Source organism: Dufourea novaeangliae, unplaced genomic scaffold (genome assembly GCF_001272555.1).
Source record: "Dufourea novaeangliae isolate 0120121106 unplaced genomic scaffold, ASM127255v1 scaffold48, whole genome shotgun sequence".
Taxonomy (NCBI): Eukaryota; Metazoa; Arthropoda; class Insecta; order Hymenoptera; family Halictidae; genus Dufourea; species Dufourea novaeangliae.
Genome location: NW_015373938.1, coordinates 902,620 through 926,702, shown reverse-complemented (window position 1 = coordinate 926,702; position 24,083 = coordinate 902,620). Strand labels below are relative to the sequence as shown.

The 24,083-nt window shown below is 35.8% G+C and overlaps 1 protein-coding gene across 1 annotated transcript in view; it reads right to left on the bottom strand.

Moving 5' to 3' along the window:
* The window catches only part of LOC107185575 (protein rhomboid-like), a 175,573-nt gene extending 153,291 nt beyond the window's left edge, over positions 1–22,282 (bottom strand). Inside the window, exon 1 of the mRNA XM_015573285.1 lies at positions 22,170–22,282. Coding sequence (XP_015428771.1) covers positions 22,170–22,282 — 113 coding nt within the window. The remainder of the gene's footprint in view (positions 1–22,169) is intronic.
* Between the last annotated feature and the right edge of the window lie 1,801 nt (positions 22,283–24,083).

Below are 24,083 nucleotides of genomic sequence, written 5' to 3'. Positions count from 1 at the left end.
GTAAAGTGAAAAAGTGAAAATCGACAACTAGATTCGTTTACTTGGAACCAAAACACTTTTAAACTAGTTATTAATTGTTTTAAGCTAGTATTATCAATAACCATATAATCTATAGCTGGGTTCGAATAGATCTACAGACAGTTCAACGACAGTTAATCCACGGTAGTTATTCAAACTTTGAAACACTTCGGGGACCATAGATACAAAAATTACCGTCTCCATGCAATCAATAAAGATTACCAGATTCCAAAAAAATACACTCCTATCAAAATATTGACATCCATATTCGAAATCGAATATTTCCATTAACCTTCGCCTCAAATTTGGATTCAAGTATTCACCCACAACTCTCGAATTTACCCTTTAACGTGCAAGCAGCGACGATTCTCGAGGTACTTAAAAACTCGAATTAAAACAGACCCTCTCGGCGACGTCTACACTCTACACGATCGAAAGTAACCTCGTGACCGTCCACCGACCACGTGTTCAGAACCATAAAACTAGTCACACATAAACGATTCCTCGCCACAGATTAGGGATATTCGATTCTTTAGAAGATCGATTCGTTTGAGTGACACGTGACTGTCATCTGTAACACATACACTGCCAAAAGTATGGTATCAAAATTCACGATTGTTGAAACACTAACGAATTATTTCGTTACGATAAAATAAAAGTTACGTAAACAGTACATATACAAATCACTTCCAGACAGTTTTAACAGGTTAAGCTGCGTTTCCACTATGTATAACAAAATAGTGTTATACAATGAATTGTTAAGCTGGGTCTACACCATATAACAAAATAGTGTTATCTAACAAATTATTATATAACTTTGATCATAAAATAAAAAAATCTATAATCTGTTATTTTTACGAGTTTGGTAGTTCTAGTGTTAAAAAACCCACCTTGGATACTACCCAACAGATTTTGACCAAACAAGGCCATCAACCTTCGCAGAAATATACACTTTAAAACAAAAAAAAACCGCATCAAAATCAGATCACTCGTTGATGTGCTACAGAACCATAGGTAAACACACACACAAACATAAGCGTCAAACTTATAACACTCTTCTTTTTTGCGACGTAAGTAAAAAAATCGAATCGTAATCGAATATACCACAGATAAAACAAAAAGGACAATATATTTACATGATCGACGTATGCTGCGGTCTGTCCGTGTCACCAACATTGTTCGTCCCTCCGGTAAATCCCTGCACCTGTACGTTCGTCGCGATGCTAGTCCTTGCCGGGTGCCGGGCGTTATCCTTGAGTATTTTCGTCGCGCTCAACGGCGTGGCTGTCACGCACATTGTCTTGCCCCGTGGTGGCGGTATCACGATCACCTTGGCGGCACGCACTTTGAAAAATAACCGACACCCCGTGTACGTCGTCGTTGTTTCGTGTGCACACCAACACAACACCAACACACAGAAAGGAAAGAAACCCAAAACAAAAACCACGTTGTGTCACGATCCACCAGGCAACAGTTCACGACTTACCGTTGACTGTATATACAAGATGAAACAACACGGCGGAAGAAAAAAAAAAACTCGCGAAGATAACGATCTTCCGACGAATAGATCCGAGGCCCAGCACGTCGGTGGTTCGTCTGCACTGCAACGGGGGATGGACACGGTAGGCACGAAATTTTAAGAGGCGCAACGACGTTTAATATACCTGTGTGAAATATATCAAGGATAGACTCCGGCGCACTCTGTATAGCCGTTTTCGCGAGACAAAAGCCCGGTCAGTTGGGACGTAAATAAAAAAAAAACAACACTCGGCGCGCGTGTGTATATCGCTCTTGTTCCCCTCACAGATCCCGCCTCATAGTGCACCGCGGGCCTACCGAGTGACTGACTGACTGACTGAGTGACTGCCGCGAGCTTCAGAGCCACGAGCCACGAGCCACGAGCCACCCTGCGTGGGTGCACACGCGGTCCACGGACGTCTGGAGGGACAACGGGCGCCAGGATTGGCCCGCGGCGGAGATCACGACGTTCCCCCAGCATTCGATCGCGAGCCGTCTTGTTGCGCGTGTCGTCGTTCCCGTAATGGACGCTTGGTGTGTTTCGAGTTTTCACAATCGAGGTGTATCGTTTCGGTTTTACCCAGGGAAATTCGTGGGGAGAAGTATTTTTACACGAGTTTTCTAACGGTTTGTCGCGAAGTGAACGGTTCTTGGAACGGACGGAGTCGAAGTGGGATCGCGTGATTCACATAGTGCTTCGAAAATGAAGATTGTTTCGTTCGGCAAGTGGTGTTTGTGAGTCGACTCGTCGGATTTTTTTAGGTCGGTTGTAGGTTTACTGAACGTGATCGTGGTATTGTAATACCGTGTATGGACTTGGTTAATTTTAGTCTGAGGAAGTTCTGTATTATAGGACAAAACGGGAATCGAAATATTATTGCGTGCAATGGATTATTCTGTAATAGTGTGATACGTTCGTCGGCAACGGTGAAGTGTGTGTAGAATTTTTCTCGATGTAGTGACATACACACATATATATCAGAGTTGGGCAGAATATTGTTAGTGAAAAACGACCGTGTCTTAGATTGTCATCCTGATCTTTAAACAGTTAATTAGATTAAATAATTGCTCGCCGTGTGTCTACTTATTTGAGAAGAAATACTATTTTAAAATTGGAATTTCAAACACTATTATAAAATTGGAATTTTAAACACTATCAAAATTGGAATTTCCACGTACAATCAATTGAAAATGCCAAAGTACTTGTTTTGAATTTTTATTCATTACTCAAAATTCTTTATCTAGATAATGAATTTGCCTATCTCTGATATACCTATATTTTACCAAACAGAAAAACGCTAGTTTTCGTCGTGCTTAGGACCGTTATTGTGTAAATTTTTTTGAAAAGTGTAAACTGTATTATACAAGATTATTACTGTACCAAAGTCTACAATATTAACGTTATGGTCCGTCCAACGGGACGAGTCGGTAAAAATAACTGAAAAAAAATTCGACTGCTAAACTCAGGTATTGGCTGGTAACTGTTACTGTCCTTGTCCCACGTAAATGGTCATCACCTCCCTTTGTTTATAGTTACTGACTCGACCCGTTTGAATGAGGTATAACCTTCCAGTTGTTTATATTTGGATCTGACAGGGATACCAATATTTCTCGAAAACGTGTTCCGAAATATATGATAAAAAGTGAGATTGAGTAGGGTTCAAAGAAATACCGTGTATTGTCACTTTTGAATATTTGTAATACTACGATTATTTCCATTAAAGTACTTACAATTAGAAATAATGTTCATAAAAATTATTTGTTGTTTTTTTCATCTTATTTGATTTTTAAAAAATGTTTGCTATCAAATACCCTCTAAGTTGTATTCAGTGATTGCAATATTCTTTCTCTTTCGGTTTACAATACGTTGTACGTGGATTTAAGTGGATGTCAAGACTTTTACCGTTTCGTGTACCGTTTTATGTTAAATTTTTATTAGCTGCTGTCTTCTAACATTTCCTTGGACAAAAGAATTTATTTGTGTGAAACAGTGTTTCGAAGATGTTGTATCGAAAACATGATGTTGTCGAGGATTTAAATCTAGTTACTTTGTCGTGTTGGAATTCTGTCGTAACGGACGAATGAATCCCGCATTGTTACAAAGTTGTGACCCCTGGTGTGCTGAGGTCCAATATACATATGTATACATCGTCGTCGAGTGAATACTAAGTTTATGTTTACGAATTAATAGCTAATCGGTTTTTTAATATATGACGGATTTTTGTAAAAATTTCAAATATTATAATTGTTCGTTTTCCAGTTACGAAACAATTTAATGTATTTAGTTATAAAATGAATTAGAATTTATGAATCGTAGAAGTGGATACAAGTCAAATAATATTGTCAGCTAGTAATTTAGAGACATTTATGTGTTACATATTAATCTGAGAATTTTACTTGGGTCGAGAAATAAGTTAAATATTTATTATTTATACTCTAGCATTTTTCTAGTCACAATATCAACACGAACGGTTTTTTACGCATAATTCCGTCTATGGACTGTCACTTAGTTTAGTGAATTAAGTATAAAAGTACTATTGGGAATGTAAATGACTCAAATCTAATTTTAAATACTGTCAACCAGAACATATTTTTGTGGATTTTTACTAGTCAGTACAGTGTAGTAAGTGTCTATCATGAAAAGGCGTAACTGTCAACGTTTTATAGGACAGTCGATGTACCATGTCTTTTTTGTTGTTCCAGTGAGCACGCCCCTAATGTACGGCGATAATTTTCTCGCTAAAGTGTCATGCATCGTACAAAAGGAACAATAGTACAAGTATTCCTTTATGTAGAAGTTCCTATATATTATAAATAAATTCCTCTGATTAAGAAAGTGGTTTTTAAACAAATTGAATCTATCATTTATTTTGTATTATACTATAGTATATATATATATAAATATATTGTAGTAATATCAAATATTTTAAAAATAGTTAAAAATTCAAGTAGTTCTGTCACTGGCTATAGTCCAATTCGCATTTAGAACGCTAAAATTCAAAGACTTCATAATAATTATTATTTATCCACGGGACAAAAGTCCATTGAAATAAAAAGTACGGTTAGAGGTGGTCAAGTTCATTATCTAGATAAAGAGTTTCGAATAACGAATAAAAGACAAAAAACTACTTCGACATTTTTAACTGATTAAAATCGAATTTTTATAGTGAATCGATATTTCTTGAACGAGTAGACACAAATACATTCAATCCCAACGCACGAATGTTCCGAGCAGTTCGATTGTAATCCAATAATGTAGTTGTCCCAATTACTGCCACCTTAAGATTGTACGTGCAACTTCATTTAATGAATGTACGTGTTGTTTAACCTAAGAATGGCCTCAGTTTGGAACATAGTAACATTTAACAGGTCATTCATTATAAAAAAAAGGTAGTTTTACATATTAAATACGAGGAATTAATTCAAATCTGCGAGCAATCCCAGTGTCCCTATAACCGTCACCACAAAAACTAATTCTTATATACTTGTCAATTTATTTTGTGCAATAGAGACAGGTTGAACAGTGAAACTATGGTTCTTCCTCTTTGGTATGATTTCATCATCACTTTTTAACTTACGTGTAGTCGTTCTAATTGATCTTTCATTTTTCAACCTTAATTTTTAAATACCAGCTACATACAAGTACACTTCTTTCTTTATTTTTCATTGTAAATCAATGTCCCAATTTAACAATAAAGTTTGTTGTGGATAATTCTGTACATGTTAAGTTTTTATTACGTAAAATAAATAAAGTAGTATTATTAGGAAATTGGTAGTAATTGGGACATTCACACTGCTTCAGAATGCTCATCGTTCTTTGTAATATTACAATTCGAATATTTCTTTAATCTTTTCTCGACCCAGATGAAAAAAAAGGTAACACATGTTATGTTATGATACTTACCGAATTCGACTTGAAATCCTCTACCAGATAGGCGTAAAAAAATTATAGGTATATTTGCAAAAAATTGAAGGTGATCTTGAAAAATCGTGAAAAAAAAAGAGTTGACAAAAAATTTGCTATAGTCACGTTAAAGCTCTCTTGAAACCATTCTATACCTGATAAAAACATTATCGATCGGACTGGTAATAACAGAGTAATCTCTACTGATCACGAGTTGTGGTTCACCCTGTATATAGCTATCGATAAATATCATCAATCACTAACTAGGGTTAGAAGCGTCGTTACTCTATGGAAAGTGTCGCTGCTGCAGGTAGAGAGATGCTGGCAGGTTCTGATAGGTCGTGACAGGTCCCAGCAGACTGCTACTAGCCAGAGACGGTTGGGGAAAAAGTAAATTGGTCGTTAGTGTGTGGCGGTGTATACCTGTGTGTTGATATATACGTGTTAGGTGAAATTTTGCTCGCTCCTATTTGGGTCCTAAAGCCTGGGTCACGACTGAATCGAAACGGGCCCCCTTCTGACCAGGTGTGTGCCCCTTGGTCAGGGGCCCTAATGCCCCCCTGAGCGATTGGCGTGCTCGGCTAAAATGTTTTTCACGATACAGTAGTTTACAACCGCTCTCCCTTTATGTCCTTTATTAACTTCGACGACGCTACGTGACTGGGTCGAGTTTTCCCCGGATTTGTATTTCGAGAAGAGGGGCCCAGCGAAAGCCTTATCTTCCTTCCCAAACGGCTATGGATTTAACGAGATCGCTCTGGCATTGACTAAATTGCAACCGAGCCGACGGGTTCTTGCGCGACGGGAGGAGACATTCGATAGCTTGTTCTGGCCGGAGTGTCACTGGAGAGTCTCCAATGTCTTCTTTCTTTTTGTGTAACCGAAGAAGTGTACGGATACTTGGTGGAAATTGGCGGTTTGATGGAAACTTAATTGGGGACTTTGTTACCATTCATCGATGACATAGTTGGCTGTTGATGTTTAGCTGCGTCTAGACTGTGTAGCATAACATGGTGTATAACGAAGTTATAGCATTTGTTAGAGAAACAAAAGGGAAAATTTTAAAAAGCATTATGTTACATAACATTTTTCGTGTTATATGGCAATTTGTATGTTATACCTCATTATCAATAATCAGGTACGAAATGTTATACAAATTTGTTATATACTTGTCTAAAAGGTCTTGTAATTAGTTGTAAAAACATGTTGTATAGCAGGGTTTTACAACAATTTGTTACATAATACTTTCATAAATCCTCTAAAGTTAATAAAATTCCTTAGGCGTTATTCACTTGTCACTTAAAAATTAGTAATTTATTTAAAAGAATATTTATAGTTTTCCTGTTAAGAAAACATAGATAACAACAAGGTATAATATGTATAAAAAATTGTAGCTATTGCTTTTTCATTTATCTTTGCGTATCAAAGAAGTGCAATAAAGGTAATATTACTATACATATTAAGTTCTATTGCTGTATTGTGTATATTAAGCGAATGAATGTGAGTGAAAAATCGAATGCAATTGTACCAACTGTGAAAGTGTGACATTGTATTGTATACTCCTTAATTAGTAAGGTGGGGTTCGGGGAACTCTATGAATATTTTCACAATATTTTCACAATATTTTCACAATATTTTCACAATATTCTCAGAATATTTTCAGAATATTTTTATTTAACAGTTACTTAAAAAGATGTTTGTTTATTTCAAAGTTCTCTTGCATGAGAATACGAAACCACTATTGTTCGTTCAAAGACACGAATTAGTAAAAATAATCAAAATATTCGCGTGCTAAATCCAGGTATTGGCTGGCAACTGTCTGTTCTACCTAAATGGTAATCACCTCCCTTTGTTCATAGTTATTAACTCGACTCGTCGAATAAGTTATAGAATAATTCATAAAGACAGTAGCAAATGTAGGAATTTATTTCATCTCTTAAGTATTATATTGGGTTCAGAATAATATAACTTGTTAGATCTGATGAAAGTTTTCTCCTTCATTATATTCTACATACCGTTATAAGTTATAAATGCATAAAATCCGCAGTTTAGTAATAAGATTTGTGTAATAATGAATAAGTAATAAGATTTCCGCCTTACTAATTAGGATATATTCATAACAAAAATCGAACAGTAAATTAAGAAAAAGAAAACGACGTTTCCTGAATGTACTAGTCTTGTAACCTCCAAATTTCAGTTAAAGAAACATTTCAATAAATAAAGTACAACAATTAAAGGAAATCGTATCGATCCATTCTCTTAAGCACCCCATATTTCGTCCATGTTTTAAGAATACAAGAATCGTGCGTATGAAAGGGGAGAAGAATCTGTTGTTTCACGATGCAATACAGTAAATTCTCGATGAGTCTTCGAATGCTCCTCTGTACTGAGAAGGGAGGTCCCTAGGTGTAACGGTGACTTTTTCATGGGGTTTAGCACAGTGATATAGCTTGGTATTCCGAAGTTAATGACATTTGTTTCAGTTGCACAGGGTAAGTGACCTAATTACGAATGGTGTCCGTATTATGGAGGGTTAACTATATTTCTATAAATTAAAAACACTGTATTTATACATTTGAAATCATTTTTTAAAATGAAGTTCAGTCACGCTTTTATTCGGAGAACTTAAAACATTTTCAATTCAAACTCTTTTACTTATCAAGTTTCGTATTTTAATGTCGAATCTCACAATTTAGTCGTGATTCTTCAAACAGTCTAAGCGAAAGTGCTAAAAAGTCTCACATGCACGAAAGTAAAGATAAATAATATACTTTTATGAATTAAAATAAAGAGAAATATATATATATACTAAATATTATACTTTTAATACGACACTCCATAATAGGTGCAAAAAAACCTTGTTTCGTTCATTCGGTATTTCACTGATTTTCAATTATTCCATAAACAATTTCTTTTTATGGATTCCAGAAAAATGAGACCTACTGGAGAGCACGAGAAAAAAAACAATTATCGATAATTTCTTATTATGTCTTAAAAAAACAATTATCGATAATTTTTTATTATTTCTTAAAAAAAACAATTATCAATCATTTCTTATTATTTCTTAACAAATACGAGCTCATCGGGCCACTAATCTGTCCGTAATCGAGTCACTAACCCTATGGTCATTAGTTTATGAAATACTTTAATGTTTTCGAACACTCATCGAAGATTTACTGTACCATTCTTTGGAGCCTCTAGACGAAATATCCGCGTCGTATTGTATCGAGTCGAGCACTTTGACGGCATAATAAATGCCGTGGGGCGAAACAAGATCCAGCCGCTCCTCTCGAATGCCTATCGGAATAATTCGCGCGCTCTTTCACCGGAAATCCCGGGGTTCCGCTGACGCGCTCGCCGGGTTATCAAAAAGCCCCCGCGAGAATTTCATTTCCGTGACCCTTTTGCTTCGGCCAGGCTCGTTATTTCTATATAAAGTGCAGCAGGCCGACGTGGCGGTGTGAAAAAGAAAACCGGGGCGAAAAAGCTGGTTGCCGTCCGCGAAAAAAGCAAACTTCATCCCACCAACCACCCCTCCACCGCGGGCGTTCTTTTTGGCTTACAATCCTTCGCGCGCGGGAAATTCAATTACATTCGATGCGTGATGCGTTTTACGCGGGAAAACGAAATTGTAATAGAGTATGTAGGTGGGAAAGCTGGTGGTCGTTGCTGGAGAAAAGTAGGAACAATAAGAGAGGAATGGAATTTGTAAGGGAGTGGTAGGTTGGTAAATTTAATCAGTTTCTCATTAAATCAACTCGTAAGAAGCATATGGAGAATTTTTTTGTTTAGGATTGTTTTTGTTGTTGGAGAGTGAGAATTAAATGGAGTTGAGGTGTGAAAGAGTAGAAGGAATACGAAGTTTTGCTTTTATAGAGGGTGGTCCAATCAGTATTAGTACTTGGATAACTCCGTTCTTTTTAGAGATATAGAAGAACTTTGTTAACGAATGTTGTCCAGTATACGGGGGGCTATAATACGGCAGTAATAAGTTTTTTGCAGGTGCACGAATTTCCGAGATTTGAAGGCCGTCTACAGTTTTTTAAAATGAAATTATATATTTTTGTCTGCATCGGTTGATGTAACACGACATTCTTTATATAAAAGTATTAACTTGTGTACGTTGAAAAATTGTTAGTTTAGGAAATATTATCAAAATACTGATTACCATGCAAATATTCATTCTGCAAAAACTACTCTATCCTATCCTCGAAAAACAACTGAAGAAATTTAAGATATTTCAAACTTACAATTTTAAATTTACTATTTAAAATCTACAATTTCAAGTTTACAATTTCAAGTGTGCAATTTCAAATCCACAGTTTGAAATCGACAATTTCAAATGTATTGTTTCACATTTACTGTTTCAAATCGATAATTTCAAATGTACTGTTTCAAATCGACAATTTCGAATTTACAGTTTCACATTTACTGTTTCAAATTCATAATTTTAAATCGACAATTTCACATCGACAATTTCAAATCGACTATTTCAAATTTTCTATTTCAAATCTACAATTTCAAATTTGCAATTTCAAGTTTACAATTTCAAATCGACAATTTTAAATTTACCATTTCAAGTTTACAATTTCAAGTGTGCAATTTCAAATCCACAGTTTGAAATCGACAATTTCAAATGTATTGTTTCACATTTACTGTTTCAAATCGACAATTTCAAATTTACTGTTTCACATTTACTGTTTCAAATCGACAATTTCAAATTTACAGTTTCACATTTACTGTTTCAAATCCATAATTTTAAATCGACAATTTCACATCGACTATTTCAAATTCACTGTCGCAAATTTTCTATTTCAAATCTACAATTTCAAATTTGCAATTTTAAGTTTATAATTTCAAGTTCATAAATTCAAGTTTACAATTTCAAGTTTACAATTTCAAATCGACAATTTCAAATTTACAATTTCAAATTTACAATTTCAAGTTTACAATTTCAAGTGTGCAATTTCAAATCCACAGTTTGAAATCGACAATTTCAAATGTATTGTTTCACATTTACTGTTTCAAATCGATAATTTCAAATGTACTGTTTCAAATCGACAATTTCGAATTTACAGTTTCACATTTACTGTTTCAAATTCATAATTTTAAATCGACAATTTCACATCGACAATTTCAAATCGACTATTTGAAATTTTCTATTTCAAATCTACAATTTCAAATTTGCAATTTCAAGTTTACAATTTCAAATCGACAATTTTAAATTTACCATTTCAAGTTTACAATTTCAAGTGTGCAATTTCAAATCCACAGTTTGAAATCGACAATTTCAAATGTATTGTTTCACATTTACTGTTTCAAATCGACAATTTCAAATTTACTGTTTCACATTTACTGTTTCAAATCGACAATTTCAAATTTACAGTTTCACATTTACTGTTTCAAATCCATAATTTTAAATCGACAATTTCACATCGACTATTTCAAATTCACTGTCGCAAATTTTCTATTTCAAATCTACAATTTCAAATTTGCAATTTTAAGTTTATAATTTCAAGTTCATAAATTCAAGTTTACAATTTCAAGTTTACAATTTCAAATCGACAATTTCAAATTTACAATTTCAAATTTACAATTTCAAATTTACAATTTCAAGTTTACCATTTCAAGTTTACAATTTCAAATTTAGAATTTCAAATTTACACAAGTAGGAACAACAATCTTAACACCTTTTCCATTAATTATATTTCCGGCTAACCTAATATTATAAAACACCATGCATTATACTAATAAAAGGTACCGACACGAGTTAAATTAGTCCATAAAAACTCGAATTTGCCTAAGGAATCGTAATGGCTGTCTAGTTTATTAGATTGAAGAGCGAAAAGGAGGGAAAGGAGCGTGATTAGGTTAGTCGAAGCTCAAAGGGGAATCCCATTCCGAGGTTTCCACTCCATCATCGGACTGTCGCTTTTCACGTGGAATGGTATCGGAGGAGAAGAAAAGGGTTGCAAACGCGCGTGGAAACGGGTCCGTGCGTTTACAAAGAAGCACAAACCGCATTGTCGTGGCCCCTGGTCTCTAATTTGCCGCTGCTACTTTCCGGCTCACGGCGATCTTTAACCACGTCACTGGATGGCCGACAATAAGCGACGGGTTGCATACAGAGTACAGAGCCATCAATGGGCGGGAGGATTACTGTGGACGTTAGTATTCCGTCTCTTTGAATGGAATTCACCAGTTTCCCGTACTCTCCTAACAGAATACGCTTTGATTCAAGAAAAGCTAATGATTTCGTCCTTTGAAATTGGCAGAGAATTTCTTGAAATACTTTCTTTTCGGAATACTAAACCTTACGAAGGCTAAAAATTGAGGGAGAAACTATTTTTTTTTACCATCGTAAAAGTTTATAATAGTAGATTTGAAAGTAAGTACAAAAGTCGAAGTGAAAACGAATAATAAATTGACAATAGGAAAATTCCAAGTAATTACAGATTAACAATAGTGAAATTGAAATGTAATGTTATTATTTTCCCAAAATTTTACGAAAACAATTTTGTCTAACAAAAATATTCCAGAGCAATATTTTATTGTTTATATACAAAAATTTCAATTTAATAATGGTCAACCCCTTACCACCTGTTCAGGGAGGAATTTATTAAGAGCAGAAAAAATATTTTCTTTATTCTTCTGTTATATGTAATTAAAATATATTTATAAGTATTAACAACAATGAATTGGTTGAATATCTATTTTTGTTGGGGATTTCTAGTGAACACTTAATTAGAGTTTCTGAATGGTGCATGAATGAAAGAAAAAACTAAATGTACAGATACGTGCCAATATCCCTCGAGAGGTTAACATTATGGCAATTGGCCAGTTTCGTGAATAACTTTCATTGGCCCACTGTTCCTGTCAAGAATCAACAATACAATAAAAAAAAATAAAAAAAGAAAATAAATAAATAAATAAATAAATAAATACGTAATTTGTCCTATGGAAATATTTAATAACTTTAAATATCTCAGAGGTGTATTAATTAACAGAAAAGGTATAGTTTGTCCATACAGTAACCATAACGAAAATGATACTCGCCTTAACGGCCTCTGGAAATAACAAGAAAACCCGTTGCACTCGTGCAATAAATTCACAATTATTGCAATGTAATTGGCGTTCGAACAAAAACTCTGATCCGATTACACAATCGAAAAGAGGAAATCCTTTATTCCCCCAGGTCTCGTTGATTCGTATTAAACCTTCAAGGATCGTTGTGCAAACGCGTTTACCGGCGGAACGATGAATTAAACGGCGTTATTTGCGTGCTTACAACCTCTCCGTCTGTATTTCTTTCGGATTCATTACAATTTCGTTACTAATAAATAGACTGTGGATTTTATGCATTTAAATAGCTTGTAAGGTCTCTGTGAAATGCAATAAACGACGAAACTTTTATTACATCAAACAAGTTTTCCAGTTTATTCTGAACTCATCAAGGAGATACTCGAAAGACAATTCCTATATTTGCTCTTCTCTTTATGGATAACTTTATAAAATGTCATTTTGCATAAGAATTTTCTGTCTAGCATGTATATCAAAACTGTTCGTATGTCCTCTAGACTTCCATATACTTGTACACAGTATCAAAGGGTTCATAACCCATTTATAAATAAATATCATTATTGTTATTAACATTTTCATATTTTAACCACGTTATCGATATATCGAAATCTCGATAACGTTTCGATATTGTTGATATTAATCGATATATCGGAAGATTGACAACGTTTCGATATTGTCGACATTTATCGATATATCGAAAGATCGATAACGTTTCGATATTGTTGACATTAATCGATATATCGGAAGATTGACAACGTTTCGATATTTTAACGACATTATCGATATATCGAAATGTTGATAACATTTCTATATTGTCGACATTTATCGATATATCGAAAGATCGATAACGTTTCGATATTGTTGACATTAATCGATATATCGGAAGACTGACAACGTTTCGATATTTTAACGACATTATCGATATATCGAAATATCGATAACATTTCTATATTGTCGACATTTATCGATAAATCAAAATATCGATAACGTTTCGATATTGTCGACATTTATCGATAACTGTATCGATAGTCGCATCTCTAAGTCTATCTGTATAGTAATAAGATCGTTATCACCCGATTCAGGTCAACGAGAACTCGAAAAGACAAAAGTATTCCAGCACGACCGAGAGCGGAGATTTGGCCGTGTCTAACAAGGTTACACACTGTTTATTCCTTGGCTCGGACAAACGGGGTGTAGCTCGATGTTAATAAACCGAAAAGAACCACGGGGGGGGGGTGGAGGGGGATCGTAATAACCACGAAATTACCGTGGATGTGAAATTAATTCAACGCCACGCAGAGCGCGGCGAACGACGGAGTTAATTATCGGAAATTCGCCTTTGTCCCTAATTAGCTTCGTATTCCTTTCCCTTCGCTTTGGGAGAAATTGTCGGAAGCGATGCGATTACCACGATGGAACGAAAAGAAAGAAAAACAGAAAATTCATACTTCGCGGCGATTTAATGACACACGCCGCGTCTCGCATCCACGGGGCGGTTAATTACGACCGGAAACACAGAAATCGCCGGTCTTCGCGAGCAAAGACCCTTCCTTGCACGCACAGTTTCTCTGGAAAGATGTGTTTTTCACGATAAGCGTTAATAATGTCGTCTTTTGTTTCAATTTAATGAAGATTGGCTGGCTTTTCTGGGTACTCTCTTCCGACAGGATATGTAATTCAAATTGGAGTAAATTGTCAGAGATTCGTAATCACAGATGATCCCTTTGCAATGCGAGCATTTTTTTGATACCATCGACCAGCAACTCTGGGCATATTGTTGTGGTGAAACTTTCGGAAACGGAAGGTTATTTCTGGGGTTGAATCGACACCGCCAAGGTCAGTCAACATTTGGTCAAAATTTTCTTTATACAACTCCAGATTTATAATAAATCGTAGTGTTATGATCGTGGATTCTGTGTTTAACTATTCTATACTATAGTAAAGTTGGTGATTCTATAAATTAAAATAGAAAAAAAGTGAAATAGTGAAATTCTATAAGTTGAAATAATAAAAATTTCAAACAGTAGATTCTTATGAGTTAAAATCCTTAAAAATTGAAATAGTAAAATTTTGTATATTGAAGTAGTAAAATTCCATAAATTGAAACATAACAAAAGTGAAATAGTGAAATTCTGTAAATTGAAATAGTACAATCTTATGAGTTAAAATACTAAAAAATCGAAACAGCAAAATTCTATAAATTGAAATAGTACAATCTTATGAGTTAAAATACTAAAAAATCGAAACAGTAAAATTCTATAAATTGAAATAGTAAAGTTCTACAGATTGAAGTACGTTGAGATCTGTTTGTTGAATAAATAAATTCAAGTAAAAGCCAAAAGCTAGTAGAGTTTTTCCTGAAAATAGCAAACTAAAAACGTCGAACGTGATGCTCTCACCGTGAATCGACGAGTAAAGTGAAAAGTTTCAGCTGTACAGATCACGTGAGATATTAATTCTTTTATATGCAATATTAATTACGAAAAATATAGCGCGCATCAATTATTAATAACGTCAGATAGGAGAACTAATTGCTGTTTTTCGAGATTCAACGCGAAATCGCGTGTGGTCACGCTATACAGTTTCGCGCGGAATTTAAATCCCCGTCGAACGTCAAACGTCTCCCGGGCATTAAAATCATCGTCGGAAAGCACAACGGACGTAAATTGACGTCGGGCGAATACAGTTTTCCGATCGATTGACACAAATTGACATCGCGAAAACTCTTGGCGCGCGAGGAAATCAAAGATTCAACGGGATCGTAGACGTGGAGAATTGTGAGTCACCGAAATTCGAAAAATATCGCAATTTTTCATTTACCCGAAAAAATGTTGTTTCGAGAATTATCCAAATGCTTTAACTAGAAGATACAATTTAATAATACAAAGGTATTTGTTTCCTAAATTAATTTCATAAATAATCCATTATTTTGTTAAAAAAATGGAAATACAGTTTGAATTGAGCTCCTCGTCCCGCCTTAATACTTGAACAAAATGGCGCAGGTGATGTTGTTTGATGATAATTAATATTCTTAAGGGAAAACGTATTTGTAAATGGTAGCAGATATAAATAAATTTTTGATTAGCTCATTTGAGTTCTAATAATTTCTTCTGTTGTTCAAATAAAGGGATACGATGAAAAAGAATTGAAAAAACCATGTTTGAAGATAGATACTACATTCAGAGTTTTCTAACTTCAAAATTGTTTTATTGACTGTTCGGGATATTATTCATATTATTATCGAGTCTTTTTACAGTATTAGAAATGGAAAAATATAACTGAAGGGAAAATGTAAATAATTTCAGAAACCACACCTTTTGATTATTTTAACTTGTTGCCAATGGCAAAGATATATTTTTAAATACGATCTATTACATATGAAAGGATTGAAAATAAGCTTTGAAAATTGAAATCAGTACAAAAAGAATAATTGAGGACGGAGCATATTCAGTGAATAATGAATCAAGGTCTTTAGGTTAGGTTCGACAAATACATATTGTCGAAAAAGTTTTATTTTCGAAAAAAGGAACGAAAATGATGAATGTAGAAGAATGGACTGATGCATAATAGATTGCATAATAAAATAGTGATGAAGGATATTTGGTAGAGGAAAAACGAGAAGGATGATGATACAGGGGTGGTTATATTGGGGGGACAAAATTGAAAAAAAAGGGATGGAATGCTTAATATTAACGGAGACAGGGTAGTATTGAGGGAACCATATGGAGAGATGGAAATTTCGAACATAAAAATATATTAGTACGAATAATGGAAACAAGTTACCAATTTTCTAACCTCCAAAAACTCTATTCTATCTACGCGAGAATCGTTCTACCATTCTAGCAACCCTTCTGAAATTCTAGATCACTACTTCAAATTACCAAAAAAATGTTTACAACGTAAATGCAACAACAGTTAAGAAAATTTGTTTTCTCCTGCCAAATAGCACATTAAATAGATTACAACCTTTTTGGAGACAGTGCAAAATTAAAAATATTACAAAAACATATATATATATACAACATTGTGCCGTCTCCAGAAAAATTGCAATATATGTAATATGTTATTTAGTAAGAGAAAACAAGTTTTCTTAAATGTGGTCCATTCGAATTTTCTACTTTTAAGCTCATTTCGAAATCAGTCCACATTTTTTGAGAAAACTTTTTTTATTCTTACAGATAATTGTCATCATTTTCATATTTAACAAAAAAGTATTTTTACATTCAATATCAAACTTTAAAAAAGTACATCGTTACTATTTTAGTGTATAGTATATAGCAATTTATTCCAACAATTTACCTTAGATTTAAGAATTATTGCATTTGGCTTGGATTTCGACGAAACCGTTTTAACCCTTTAACGCACAGTGTTGCACTGGTGCAATACTCACTTTAAAAGTGTGTTAAATTTTGTTATCGGTTAATATCTAACTTTTTTCAGTAAGGATCCATAGTTCCATTGATATTAAGTAGATTTCCAAGTTTTCAGTTGAGAAATTCGTTTTCCCTCGAAAAATAAAGAAAAAAAAATAGCTCTCTTCGCTATCAATTTGTCCCGCCAAACTTTACCAGCATATTTTATAAGCAAAACTAAGACACAAATGTCATATAAACATAGGTTCTTAAATGCTATATTAAAAAGTTGTAAACAAAAATATGAAATGATAATCATCTGGTGTCGTTGGTTAATATCACACAGCCTGAAATCACTTCTAATTCCATTTCAAAATGTTGTCCTACATAAGCCAACAACCAAATCATCAACCTCGGCAAGTAAACATTAGAGTTTATGTAAAAATAACAGATATCAGCAATGTGTCTTTATGCTGTGTCCACGAAACACGAGTTCTTAATCATTTCGTATATTTATTTACAACTGTTTAATAAACCATTTAAGAACCTATCTTTATATGACATTTTTGTCTGATTTTTGCTTGTAGAATATACTGGTAAAGTTTGTCCCAAAAAAATTGGAACACCCTGTATATCAGTCTCATAATTTTAAAATAACGATTTAAAAGTCTGGGCGTTAAAGGGTTAAAAATCACTTTTCCAGGCTGCGATAAACTGCTATTTAAGAGGTTCTACTTTAATCGCGAACCGTTGCTCGGAACTTTAATCCAACGGTAAGAACCCCAATAAAAGAAAAGAAAAAGACGAAAATCATTCGTATTAACTCGTTGGGTGGGGGGGGGGGGGTTGTCGGTGGAAATTTAAACGTCGCTGCGGAAGGTTGGATCTTTGTTTCGCGGATTATATCTATTCCAAAACGGTTTATATCCCGTGGTTTTCAACGTGGAAAAAGCGACCAGACGCTCAGTCGAAGTCGGCGAGGGCGAACGGCGGAACGAGCCGCTTTCCCGCCCAACGCTGGCGCGGGATTTATAAAGCTTGGGAATGGGAGGGGGGGGGGGTAGAAAACAGAAAGGAATCTACGGTTTAATAGCCGTGTTTCTCGTAGAAATTTTCCGCTTCCTGCCACACGTTCCACCGAAAACTGCGATTAAAAACGTCTTTCTTTCTCTCTCTCTATCTCTTTGGTAGCAACGAAAAGGACGGTTAGATGCTAGACGGAAATTATGGCGCGCGGAACGCTAGGAATCCTTGTGGCGGACCTCCAATTACTCGCCGCGAGAGTTATCCCATCTCGGATGTGTCGCGTTGTCGACGGTAAAAATAACTGTCGTGGGATAGCTAAACGGATTTTTTTATTGGAATATATTAGATGTATCAATAAGAAGTCCTAATGGGGTTTTTAAAATATTTTGACAGTAGTTTTTTTTATTCAAAATGACGGCGAACATTGAAGAATGAGGAGTAATATCACGGATGATGGGTAGGTTTTTTATTCCCTCGAAAATAAGTGTTCGGTTTGACAGAATGTAGTGGATTAGTAATTGGTACACTAGATAGACATATTTTATTTGTTGACAGGTTAACAGGTTGGGGTTGTTGTAGATACATTTCCAAATAGCACATGACGCCTTGAAGACGTCCATTTTACGGCTATTTTAGGTTAAGGCGCCTTTAAGCCGTTTTCAAGGCGTCATTGGGCGTCAAGTGCTATCTGGATTCACGTAGGATAGACGTGTTTCATTGAATTTTTGTCATTTTTGCGTCTTAAACTAGGTAATCAACTAGTTTTTAAATACATTTAGTGTTTTTTTTTTTCATAAAAATTAGGGACAGTGGTTCATTAAGAATATTCAACGCCTGACGCCATTTTGTGCCAAGAATAATGGCGGGAAAATGGAAAATTAAATTCAATTCATGCAAGGAGTAGTTTAATATGTACCTATACACCATAAAATTGGAGTAGCTTGTAAATGAATCGTTTTCAGACAAAAATTCCTTCATATTTCCTTAATATTAATTAATTCTTCATATTTAATGTACAAATGAAGAGGTGTTTGGGCATTGAAGGATTAACCTCTCGAGGAATAGTGGCACGTATGTGTACGTTTAATTTGTACAAATCATTCCAAAATTATAATGAAATATTCATTAGGAAATTCCCCACCAAAGCAGGGTACTCTGCTAATTGATTCTTGTTAAATACACCTACAAAATAAAACAAATATATTTCTTCTGGTCTTAATAAATTCCTCCTCAAAGAGGTTAAATAATATGTTGCAAACTAAGACGATTTTTAGTTTTAAAAAAAGCACGTAAGATTATTAAATAAAATTACAATCCTACGGTGCCAGTAATTAGGACATCCACCCTATCATTGATTCACGAGTTCTTAAAAATTCGAATTATCGAAATCAAATTTTACCTCTCTAGATCCCTAAAATATCACACTCTGCATCCTCCGTCATTTTGGTGCTTTCTTCGCTCCGCGGAGAAATGGTTAAAAACCATCCCTGCAGGTGGAACCTGGCCTCACGTATATATGACAAATCAGTGTACACTTTGCCAACCAAGAAGGGGGGGGGGGATGTCGCTATCTCGAATTCGCCGTGTTCGTCTGTGATTGCTCCCACGGCCAAGAGGAATCGCCAGCAATAAAGCATTCTTAGTATCCCTCCCCCCCCTCCCCTTCCAGTGTCAAAAGCCGTCGTGTGCCCCTGGGGTGTCGTGCAGAGCCGCCGTCGCACTTTTATATCTTTGCCTAGCCGCGAAAATTTGCATGGTCCTTTCGCCGTGCGGTGACGAAAAGGGGCGTCGAGGCGTCGTCGGCCCGCGGAACGGGAGCGACGACGCGAACTACGGAGAAGGGGGGGGAGGGACTCCGCGAGACTTAAGGGCTTTACTCGCGTCGAATTCCAAGCGTGCCAGCGCTACCTGCCTGGAATATCGTCTCGTTATATTTCCGCCCGGCGACCCTCCTCCCCCCACTCCACAACCTTCTCTTTCTCAACCCGCTCTTCTCTGTCCGCTTGACGCCTGAGCGATATTTTATTTGCAAAGAGCCTGCAGGTTGCCGGTTGCTTCTTATCTTGTGTGCACAGGAATTTCTCCTTGGTAGCGACGGAGATTTCATGCTATAGACGAACAGGGAGGGGGGAACGAAAGATACTGGGGAGAGGGACGTTGGAGAGGGTGTGAAGTACATTTTGCTGTATTGTTGCCGGGGTTTCGCCGGGTAGTAACAGCGGGTAAAAAGTGTTTTAGGGGGGGGGGGCATTTAGGTGACATTAATTATCATTAATTTTCCATAGAAAATTTTGAAAATACGTATTTTTATGTCGTGGTTTATTGCATTGAATTCAGTTGTGTAAAAAGTAATTTATTAAATACATTTTGTCTATTGTGATACAACAAATTTTTTTTGGAAATAAATTATATCGTAAAATCTGTACTATTATCTGTGTATTACTTTCATGCATTTTAAACAAAATTATTACGTGAACAATATTTGTTACAGTGTTATCCTACGAAAAACAAGTCACCCATCTGGGGCCTAAAAATTGGATTCCTGTCCTCTACAGGTTAATTGGAGTATTAACTTCTAATTTGGATTATTATTTTTCTCAAATGGACCAAGTGTCCAGTGACATTATCGACAGGACTGTACTTGACTATAGCGTGTCAAAAATTTGTATTTTAAATAATTCCACAAGATATTCGAGTCATATTTAAGATTACTACCTAACCTAAAAAATTAGTCAAAATTGTACTTCCAATTTCCATTACCTTTCTCAAATCACCAAAATTTTCAGTGACATTATAGACTGGACTGTACTTGACCATAACGTGTCAAAAATTCGTATTTTTAATAATTCCACAAGATATTCGCGCCATGTTCAAGATCACTACCTAACCTAAGAAATCAAACAAAATTGCACTTCTAATTTCGATTATTATTTTTTTCAAATGGACCAAGTGTCCAGTGACATTATAGACAGGCCTGTACTTGACTATAGCGTGTCAAAAATTTGTATTTTAAATAATTCCACAAGATATTCGAGTCATATTTAAGACCACTACCTAACCTAAAAAATTAGTCAGAATTGTACTTCGAATTTCCATTACCTTTCTCAAAACAACCAAGTGTCCAGTGACTTATAGACAGGACTGTACATTCTGTTTTCCCTCATTTCGTACCTTCTTAACCACAATTTTTTCTCCATTTCTCTTCGCTTGTCACGTTTATCATGTATACCATCCTCTTCCCACATCGTGGCCCTCTCTTGTCTGCCCCCGATGAATTATTTACGAACGACAGCCAGAAACAAGTCGTATCGACTCTGTGGCCAGAGGCACCTGGCACCCTTTCGATGTTTGACACATAATCCCCGGTCATTAATCTCATTGAGAACCGTCCGGCGAAAGAATGGGCCGGTTAAATTAATACGTGCGACTTCCCTGGAATCTGGACTGGAATGTCCCCGGTTATGATGCTGGCTGCTTTTTTTTTTCTTTTACGCACGCGCGCTCTGCGGAACGCTCGATTAAGAAATAGTTGGGAGTACGATCGTTGGATGGGTACACGATCGAGTAACGGGTACCGTGTGTCGCGGGCAACGAATCGAGAGAAGTTATGTTAGAAATGGAGGATCGTTTCTAAAAGTGGTATTATGATTTTTATAATGTTTTAACCCTTTTGGGCCATTTAACCCGTTTTAACGACCTGTTATTGACCCTGTTAAAATTGCTCACCATTTAACGATACGTCGATATCGTCTTTTATTATACAATAAAAACAAGTTTCTTTTTATAGAATTTTAAAGATTTCAGTGTCTGTTATATAAATCCAGCTGAGCTTCTTAGCAAGTGCTCTCTTAAAAATCGGTGATCTGAAAAGGGAATTTTGTTGTAAGAATATGGCGAAAAATTATGGGCATTAAAGGCAGGTACTAGGGGTTGTTTGAAATCTTCGTAGAAGTTCCTCTTTATAGTTTTCTTCTTATGTTACATATTTATTCTCGATTGTTGTTCTTCAGACTTTTTGGATAATTTTTTCGCCTAAAATAATAAATTATATTTTACGTTGTACTGTTTGTAAGTGACCGAGTGAAATTGAACATCCTGTATATAATATCTTAGTAATGTCGTTTGAAAGTATGTATTCGTGGTTGGTATAATATATTCGAAGTATTCAATTAAACCAACGTCGATACGACAGGTGTTTCAAGATCAACGATAATTATGATTAATATTGCTCGAATATTAACTTGTATATGTGAATTTTAAGGCGATCTTACCTGCGGAAAAGAGGTGGCTCGTGCACGAGCAGGTGAAAATCGTTTTCTGAGCAGACCTCACGGTCACGATGGTGAACCGCGCATTTGAAGCTTCTGGTTCGTTTCCCACTCATCTGAAATTAAATTCAGTTTTCTTACTACTGTATTATAATTCTGTCTAAAATTATATTCTACTACAGTATTGTTTTGTAGTTACGTGGAATGTAAACTTAAAAAGTATGTAAATTCTGACCATTTCGAGAGGATCATTGTAAAATTTTTAATATGAAACTTGAAATACATTAGTAATACAATATTTCCTTTCTACAAACACACTGTTATGCACTGACAATTCGATTATGAACAATAGACAATACTATTCCACCATTCAAAAATATAAATTTTTACTGTTTGAATAAGTAATATTCCTAGAATACTACTCTGCCGCTCATAAATTGCAATTTTAATGTTTCAATAAAGGAGCTCCCTTCTCCAGATACGTATTCAATTTTTAAATATAGCACTTAAAGAGGTAATTGATTGAGCGTGATTCAGGACGAGAATTTTGTATCACTGTCTCCAAAATATTAAATCTAAAATCCATTTAAAGTAATATTACAAAATTTATTTGAAGACAAGCTACCACCGCCCCCAAAAACAGAGAAATATTATATTTTGTACGTAATAATAAATCTAAAATCCATTTGAAGTAATATGAAATTTACTTTACGATAAATTTTGCCCCTCCCCACTCTCCCCCGGACTGATAAACTGGCTACGCCCATACGAAACTATAATCTGCTTGACTGAAGTACTTCGATGTTCTTTCAACCAACCAACTCGATCCCTCAAGAGACCAGGACATAAACCACCATCAGTATCAAAGAAACCTATTAACAATTTACACTGAATCAGTATAGGTATATATGTATATACACTAAAACGTTCCAATCTTCTCGACCTGCCAAAGATCCATCGAGACGACAAATTTCATATCCTGAAGGAACTCCCCAGGCCCCGGTCTGGGATTTCCGTATCACGACGTCTATTTATGAAGAGTTTTCGAAAGGACTGGAGGTGTTCTCCTGGAGGGTGGAGCGACACCGGAGTGCGGTCGCCAGTTCTTGGCACGGATCCGTTCGACTGAACGGCTCTTCGAGGCGGGGCGCCCACGGTGGCTGATATTTGGATCAGGATCCGTTAACGCGGTTAGGCAAATGCAAGCAAGAACGGTAGCAAACTCCTTGGAGCTAAGTCGTGTACATAGAGCGGCGGAGGTCTGTAACGGGTGGTGGAGTAGGGGGGGGGGATTAGAGGAGGAGGACACAGACAAACATCGGACTAACACGAGCGCACACGCCACGCCCCCTTGTCCCCCGCCCCTCCCCCGTCTTACGCATGCAGTTTGTATCAACGTAGTAGACGGGTGTATGCACAGTGGCGTAAGAGCCCTCGCCTGGGCTACATTACTATCCCTATGTGGGAGGGGGAGGGGGAGCAGCGCCCCCTATTATATTTACTACGGCGTGGTTAGGTTCGGAAGCAGCGAGTCTTTGAGGCGATTATCAACTACAAATATTTGCCGAATACAACACCCTTTCTCCTATGGTGATCGTTGCGCGAGCAAAGAAATACACGCGACTGGTGAGAATGAGGCAGGTTTGCACGGTGTTATACAGGTTGTTTCGCTTGAAACGGGCCACCTAAATATTCTCTCTATCTGTGATCATACGAGAAATATTTTTTAGGTAGTTTAAATGGTTTCAAGAGACGAATCAGATGGTGGAAAGAATTATATAAGTGAATTAAAAATATTTAGAGTAAAGTTTTAAGCGGAACACCCTGTATACTGGAGTATAGTTAGTTTCTGGTGATATTGACTTGGTGACAGTGAAATTTGTGTTGTGTATGTTTGGGATGGATGAACTGGAGGTT